At 43.5% G+C, this 8,795-nt stretch overlaps 1 protein-coding gene across 1 annotated transcript in view; it reads right to left on the bottom strand.

Annotated features, from left to right (window-relative positions):
* Positions 1–1,128: 1,128 nt before the first annotated feature.
* The window catches only part of LOC122919829 (kinesin-like protein KIF14), a 173,586-nt gene continuing 165,919 nt past the window's right edge, over positions 1,129–8,795 (bottom strand). Inside the window, exon 30 of the mRNA XM_044269020.1 lies at positions 1,129–1,735. Coding sequence (XP_044124955.1) covers positions 1,329–1,735 — 407 coding nt within the window. The 3' untranslated portion in view covers positions 1,129–1,328. The remainder of the gene's footprint in view (positions 1,736–8,795) is intronic.

Below are 8,795 nucleotides of genomic sequence, written 5' to 3'. Positions count from 1 at the left end.
CTTCCTGTGGAGAGGCATACCGTTTCTGGCATAAATAATGATGAATTAGTGATGAATTCACCTGTGTCAATGGACCTGCCCTTGCAACATTCTCACTCTGCCTCCGTCTCACCCTCCTCTTTGAAGACTTGGCAAGGGTGCTGTAAAATGCAGTTTGCGACTAGAAAAATCACAAATGCTGTAGATTCGCAGCGTTATGTCACAAAAGTGGCATAAAGGGATTAATAAATTTCCATATTGATATACTGTATGATCACTTTCTCCAGAAACCATGCTGTTGTCGTCTATGTACTTGGCCTGGTATTGTAGCTTATCCAATGAGGATTAACTGCAATACCACATTTTTTTCTAACCTGGAAATGACCATTAACTAATTCCAACCCAGATGAAACTGGTTAATAAATATAGGTTCTTCTATGGCACATGCCCCATTCTGAAACTACATGCATTTCCATATATTCTTGTAATGGGGCTTATATTTCAGAACTGCTAGATTTCCTAGGGTATCTTCAAAGATGATCCTACATAAAAGTTGTTGTCCCCATTGACAGAAGCAAACAGACCAGTTATGGACTTCACATAGAAAAAGCTACAATGCATTTGAAAGACATCTTCCAAATTCTATTCACAGACTGCAGAAAAAGAATCCACATAATGCCCTCCCGGTCACTGATTGCGCTGGGAACTTCTACAATTCAATGAAGAACATTTCCAACTGAATAGTCATGCAAAAGCCGCCTGATGATCTACAGTACAGGAAACATGAAGATGTTGGGTAGAGTTTTCCTGCAGATGTCCACTGCACACTGATCATACGAGATGCAAAACTGTAAACATGTGCCCATTTATAGCCCCCTCTGGTCATCAATACCTACCAGAGAATGCTAAGGAGGAATGAACCAGTGCTAGAAGTAGTCAACATAGCATATAAACTTTAATGAATCCTTACATATCATAATGGTGAATTAATTCTTTATTACCTGTATATTACTTAGACGTACAAATAAAGTAGTCGATTAATGAGCCTGAAAGCTAGTTAAATATTAATAAAGGGGTAGAAAATATAGGAAAGGCCAATACAATACCATACAAACACCATAAAGAGTAAACATGATGGATCAATACCTACAAGTACTGCAAGAACCTGGCTGAAAATACCCTTTTCAACTTTTTACAGGTTGTCTCATTCTCCATTTTAAATATTAAATGTATTAGTTTAAGGCATTTCCATTGATACATCAAGAAGAGTGCAAGAGTATTTGTAATATTAACGGCATTTTATAGGCTTCCAAGTGTCTACAAATCCACCACTGATCCAGCTGGTCATATTACAGTGTTTTCTTTCTCTCAAAGTTCATGTTTTCCCTCAGAAGGGCTTCATAGTTCCATTTTGCTACAGCCACTCTTACAGAGTCTCTGCTTCTGCCCCACATATGAATGCCGAGGTCAGCTCTAGGACCCCCAGGCAATTGCCTATTGTTGGTTTTGAGTAACATCCCGGAATTAAGACAATTAACACCTCCCAGCACCTTAATTAGCCGTAATAAATCTCCTGCTGAAGAATGCAGTTCAGGGACAGCTGCCTCAATCTCCTTCATCACCAGTGACAGGCCGGAGTCTTGTTGGTGGTCGTCAGTCTCCTTGCACAAAGAGGAAAAGGCTTTGGCTGACAGAGAAGCACTTTTGAAAAAGCCGTCTAAGTCCTGCTTCATTGTCAAAAAGTCCATAGCTCCATCTGTAAAATCAAGAAAATGAATTAAAGCGGTAGAACACCAGAAGTTACACCACTAGGCAACATGTTATAAGTTGACTAAAGATCTGAAAGACACAGATTACATATTGGAAATGAGTCAGAGGAAATGATTCCTTCATCTTGTTGGCCACCACAACCAGTAAAAGCTGGGTTTTCATTTCTTAAACTACTCAGTTTAAATTAACCGTGTATTTCCATCTCAGACTACCACAGCATATCCATAGGATGTGCCATAAAAGTTTAATAGATGCGGTTCCTACATCTGAGACGTGCATTTAGCTTGATTTCCTAAGACAGCCAAACAACTGCATACTGTACATCTAGGCATTATGAGTCTCATTAACTAATAAGTGAAGCTTAAAGAGTTATTCTATTCTAAAGGGGTCAACATACGTTATATGTTTTCTGTTGCAGTGTTGATAAGCAAGGCTCATTATGTGTCATGAACCAAAAGTCTAAGATCTTTCAATTACAATCAGCTTTACTGTGCAGACTGAGACATGACATCTTATCATTAGAGAAGAGGAAACTTGAAGAAGTTTTTGCATCATGAATATTTATCATGTATCCACAGGATAAGTGTAAATGTCTGATTGCTGGGAGCCTGTTGATCACAAGAATAGGAGTCCAGCCCCCCACCCCCCTTCACTGCAGTTGCACAGTGAGGAGGAACAACGGGGCTACATTCAATGTCTTTGGGGCTGATGAAAACAGCAGAGCACTCTACTTGCCCGTTTTCACCAGTCCATAGACATAGAATAGAGCAGCAGGGTGCATGACTATGAGAAGGAATTGAGGGTTCTGGATCCCCATTCTAGCAATTGATAAGGATGCCAGCAGTGGGGGTGCAACCAGACACTTGTCACCTATCCCTATGGATAGGTAACATGTCAACTGTGGGAAAACCCATTAAATGACCGGTGACATTTTCTTTGTATTGCAGACAGTGTAGATAATGGTCTATGGATATTTTATATGTTCTTACTAAATAAAATATTGTACATGTTCTAAAGATTTACATTTCTTGAAAATTTTTTAAAAAATTATACAAATTTAATGCATTTTGATAATAAGTAGGGATGAGCGAACTCGAACTGTATAGTTCGGGTTCGTACCGAATTTTGGGGTGTCCGTGACACGGACCCGAACCCGGACATTTTCGTAAAAGTCCGGGTTCGGGTTCGGTGTTCGTCGCTTTCTTCGCGCTTTTGTGACGCTTTCTTGGCGCTTTTTGAAAGGCTGCAAAGCAGCCAATCAACAAGCGTCATACTACTTGCCCCAAGAGGCCATCACAGCCATGCCTACTATTGGCATGGCTGTGATTGGCCAGAGCACCATGTGACCCAGCCTCTATTTAAGCTGGAGTCACATAGCGCCGCCCGTCACTCTGCTCTGATTAGCGTAGGGAGAGGTTGCGGCTGCGACAGTAGGGCGAGATTAGGCAGATTAACTCCTCCAAAGGACTTGATTAACTGATCGATCTGCAGCTGTGGATCATTGAGCTGCTGATCCTCAATTGCTCACTGTTTTTAGGCTGCCCAGACCGTTTGTCAGTCACATTTTTCTGGGGTGATCGGCGGCCATTTTGTGTCTTGTGGTGCGCCAGCACAAGCTGCGACCAAGTGCATTTAACCCTCAATGGTGTGGTTGTTTTTTTGGCTAAAGCCTACATCAGGGTGAAGCTGTCACACCAAGTGCATTTAACCCTCAGTAGTGTGGTTGGTCAAGCTATCACACCAAGTGCATTTAACCAGCAATAGTCTGTTCATTTTTTGGCCATATACTAAATCAGGGGCAAGCTGCGCCCGTCACCAAGTGCATTTAACCCTCAGTAGTGTGGTTGGTCAAGCTGTGACACCAAGTGCATTTAACCAGCAATAGTCTGTTCATTTTTTGGCCATATACTACATCAGGGGCAAGCTGCGCCCATCACCAAGTGCATTTAACCAGCAATAGTGTGGTTATTTTTTGGCCATATCCCAGTCTAATTCTGTCACTAAATCCATACCGGTCACCCAGCGCCTAAATACTAGGCCTCAAATTTATATCCCGCTAAATCTCTCGTTACCGCTGTCCTGTTGTGGCTGGGAAAGTTATTTAGTGTCCGTCAAAGCACATTTTTTGTTCTGGGTTGAAATACAATTCCCAATTTAGCAATTTCATAATTTAGTGGTTTCTGCTATATCAGAGCTATTTGAAATCTATCCCTAAAAGGGTATATAATATTCAAGGTGCACATTGGGTCATTCAGAATAACTTCACACACACCCGCTACTGTGTATTTCCAAGTCTAATTCTGTCACTAAACCCATACCTGTCACCCAGCGCCTAAATACTAGGCCTCAAATTTATATCCAGCTAAATCTGTCCGTTAGTGCTGTAGCTGGGCGAGTTATTTAGTGTCCGTTCAAGCACATTTCTTGTTCTGGGTTGAAATACAATTCCCAATTTAGCAATTTCATAATTTAGTGGTTTCTGCTATATCAGAGCTATTTGAAATCTATCCCTAAAAGGGTAGATCATATTGAAGGTGCACATAGGGACATTCAGAATAACTTCACACACACCCGCTACTGTGTATTTCCAAGTCTAATTCTGTCACTAAACCCATACCTGTCACCCAGCGCCTAAATACTAGGCCTCAAATTTATATCCTGCTAAATCTGTCCTTAGTGCTGTAGCTGGGCGAGTTATTTAGTGTCCGTTCAAGCACATTTCTTGTTCTGGGTTGAAATACAATTCCCAATTTAGCAATTTCATAATTTAGTGGTTTCTGCTATATCAGAGCTATTTGAAATCTATCCCTAAAAGGGTATATAATATTCAAGGTGCACATTGGGTCATTCAGAATAACTTCACACACACCCGCTACTGTGTATTTCCAAGTCTAATTCTGTCACTAAACCCATACCTGTCACCCAGCGCCTAAATACTAGGCCTCAAATTTATATCCTGCTAAATCTCTCGTTAGTGCTGTAGCTGGGCGAGTTATTTAGTGTCCGTTCAAGCACATTTCTTGTTCTGGGTTGAAATACAATTCCCAATTTAGCAATTTCATAATTTAGTGGTTTCTGCTATATCAGAGCTATTTGAAATCTATCCCTAAAAGGGTATATAATATTCAAGGTGCACATTGGGTCATTCAGAATAACTTCACACACACCCGCTACTGTGTATTTCCAAGTCTAATTCTGTCACTAAACCCATACCTGTCACCCAGCGCCTAAATACTAGGCCTCAAATTTATATCCTGCTAAATCTCTCGTTAGTGCTGTAGCTGGGCGAGTTATTTAGTGTCCGTTCAAGCACATTTCTTGTTCTGGGTTGAAATACAATTCCCAATTTAGCAATTTCATAATTTAGTGGTTTCTGCTATATCAGAGCTATTTGAAATCTATCCCTAAAAGGGTATATAATATTCAAGGTGCACATTGGGTCATTCAGAATAACTTCACACACACCCGCTACTGTGTATTTCCAAGTCTAATTCTGTCACTAAACCCATACCTGTCACCCAGCGCCTAAATACTAGGCCTCAAATTTATATCCTGCTAAATCTCTCGTTAGTGCTGTAGCTGGGCGAGTTATTTAGTGTCCGTTCAAGCACATTTCTTGTTCTGGGTTGAAATACAATTCCCAATTTAGCAATTTCATAATTTAGTGGTTTCTGCTATATCAGAGCTATTTGAAATCTATCCCTAAAAGGGTATATAATATTCAAGGTGCACATTGGGTCATTCAGAATAACTTCACACACACCCGCTACTGTGTATTTCCAAGTCTAATTCTGTCACTAAACCCATACCTGTCACCCAGCGCCTAAATACTAGGCCTCAAATTTATATCCTGCTAAATCTCTCGTTAGTGCTGTAGCTGGGCGAGTTATTTAGTGTCCGTTCAAGCACATTTCTTGTTCTGGGTTGAAATACAATTCCCAATTTAGCAATTTCATAATTTAGTGGTTTCTGCTATATCAGAGCTATTTGAAATCTATCCCTAAAAGGGTATATAATATTCAAGGTGCACATTGGGTCATTCAGAATAACTTCACACACACCCGCTACTGTGTATTTCCAAGTCTAATTCTGTCACTAAACCCATACCTGTCACCCAGCGCCTAAATACTAGGCCTCAAATTTATATCCTGCTAAATCTCTCGTTAGTGCTGTAGCTGGGCGAGTTATTTAGTGTCCGTTCAAGCACATTTCTTGTTCTGGGTTGAAATACAATTCCCAATTTAGCAATTTCATAATTTAGTGGTTTCTGCTATATCAGAGCTATTTGAAATCTATCCCTAAAAGGGTATATAATATTCAAGGTGCACATTGGGTCATTCATAATAACTTCACACACACCCGCTACTGTGTATTTCCAAGTCTAATTCTGTCACTAAACCCATACCTGTCACCCAGCGCCTAAATACTAGGCCTCAAATTTATATCCTGCTAAATCTCTCGTTAGTGCTGTAGCTGGGCGAGTTATTTAGTGTCCGTTCAAGCACATTTCTTGTTCTGGGTTGAAATACAATTCCCAATTTAGCAATTTCATAATTTAGTGGTTTCTGCTATATCAGAGCTATTTGAAATCTATCCCTAAAAGGGTATATAATATTCAAGGTGCACATAGGGTCATTCAGAATAACTTCACACACACCCGCTACTGTGTATTTCCAAGTCTAATTCTGTCACTAAACCCATACCTGTCACCCAGCGCCTAAATACTAGGCCTCAAATTTATATCCTGCTAAATCTCTCGTTAACGCTGTCCTGTTGTGGCTGGGAAAGTTATTTAGTGTCCGTCAAAGCACATTTTTTGTTCTGGGTTGAAATACAATTCCCAATTTAGCAATTTCATAATTTAGTGGTTTCTGCTATATCAGAGCTATTTGAAATCTATCCCTAAAAGGGTATATAATATTCAAGGTGCACATTGGGTCATTCAGAATAACTTCACACACACGCTTCTGTGCATTTCCAAGTCTAATTCTGTCACTAAATCCATACCGGTCACCCAGCGCCTAAATACTAGGCCTCAAATTTATATCCCGCTGAATTTGAATACAATACATTGGGCCAAATAATATATTTGTTGTTGTGGTGAACCATAACAATGAGAAAAACATCTAGTAAGGGACGCGGACGTGGACATGGTCGTGGTGGTGTTAGTGGACCCTCTGGTGCTGGGAGAGGACGTGGCCGTTCTGCCACATCCACACGTCCTAGTGTACCAACTACCTCAGGTCCCAGTAGCCGCCAGAATTTACAGCGATATATGGTGGGGCCCAATGCCGTTCTAAGGATGGTAAGGCCTGAGCAGGTACAGGCATTAGTCAATTGGGTGGCCGACAGTGGATCCAGCACGTTCACATTATCTCCCACCCAGTCTTCTGCAGAAAGCGCACAGATGGCGCCTGAAAACCAACCCCATCAGTCTGTCACATCACCCCCATGCATACCAGGGAAACTGTCTCAGCCTCAAGTTATGCAGCAGTCTCTTATGCTGTTTGAAGACTCCGCTGGCAGGGTTTCCCAAGGGCATCCACCTAGCCCTTCCCCAGCGGTGAAAGACATAGAATGCACTGACGCACAACCACTTATGTTTCCTGATGATGAGGACATGGGAATACCACCTCAGCATGTCTCTGATGATGACGAAACACAGGTGCCAACTGCTGCGTCTTTCTGCAGTGTGCAGACTGAACAGGAGGTCAGGGATCAAGACTGGGTGGAAGACGATGCAGGGGACGATGAGGTCCTAGACCCCACATGGAATGAAGGTCGTGCCACTGACTTTCACAGTTCGGAGGAAGAGGCAGTGGTGAGACCGAGCCAACAGCGTAGCAAAAGAGGGAGCAGTGGGCAAAAGCAGAACACCCGCCGCCAAGAGACTCCGCCTGCTACTGACCGCCGCCATCTGGGACCGAGCACCCCAAAGGCAGCTTCAAGGAGTTCCCTGGCATGGCACTTCTTCAAACAATGTGCTGACGACAAGACCCGAGTGGTTTGCACGCTGTGCCATCAGAGCCTGAAGCGAGGCATTAACGTTCTGAACCTGAGCACAACCTGCATGACCAGGCACCTGCATGCAAAGCATGAACTGCAGTGGAGTAAACACCTTAAAACCAAGGAAGTCACTCAGGCTCCCCCTGCTACCTCTTCTGCTGCTGCCGCCTCGGCCTATTCTGCTGCTGCCGCCTCGGCCTCTTCCTCCGCCTCTGGAGGAACGTTGGCACCTGCCGCCCAGCAAACAGGGGATGTACCACCAACACCACCACCACCACCTCCGTCACCAAGCGTCTCAACCATGTCACACGCCAGCGTTCAGCTCTCCATCTCACAAACATTTGATAGAAAGCGTAAATTCCCACCTAGCCACCCTCGATCCCTGGCCCTGAATGCCAGCATTTCTAAACTACTGGCCTATGAAATGCTGTCATTTAGGCTGGTGGACACAGACAGCTTCAAACAGCTCATGTCGCTTGCTGTCCCACAGTATGTTGTTCCCAGCCGGCACTACTTCTCCAAGAGAGCCGTGCCTTCCCTGCACAACCAAGTATCCGATAAAATCAAGTGTGCACTGCGCAACGCCATCTGTAGCAAGGTCCACCTAACCACAGATACGTGGACCAGTAAGCACGGCCAGGGACGCTATATCTCCCTAACTGCACACTGGGTAAATGTAGTGGCAGCTGGGCCCCAGGCGGAGAGCTGTTTGGCGCACGTCCTTCCGCCGCCAAGGATCGCAGGGCAACATTCTTTGCCTCCTGTTGCCACCTCCTCCTTCTCGGCTTCCTCCTCCTCTTCTTCCACCTGCTCATCCAGTCAGCCACACACCTTCACCACCAACTTCAGCACAGCCCGGGGTAAACGTCAGCAGGCCATTCTGAAACTCATATGTTTGGGGGACAGGCCCCACACCGCACAGGAGTTGTGGCGGGGTATTGAACAACAGACCGACGAGTGGTTGCTGCCGGTGAGCCTCAAGCCCGGCCTGGTGGTGTGTGATAATGGGCGAAATCTCGTTGCAGCTCTGGGACTAGCCA

The sequence above is a fragment of the Bufo gargarizans genome, chromosome 9, assembly GCF_014858855.1.
Source record: "Bufo gargarizans isolate SCDJY-AF-19 chromosome 9, ASM1485885v1, whole genome shotgun sequence".
NCBI lineage: Eukaryota > Metazoa > Chordata > Amphibia > Anura > Bufonidae > Bufo > Bufo gargarizans.
This window is presented reverse-complemented; position numbering and strand designations above follow the sequence as displayed.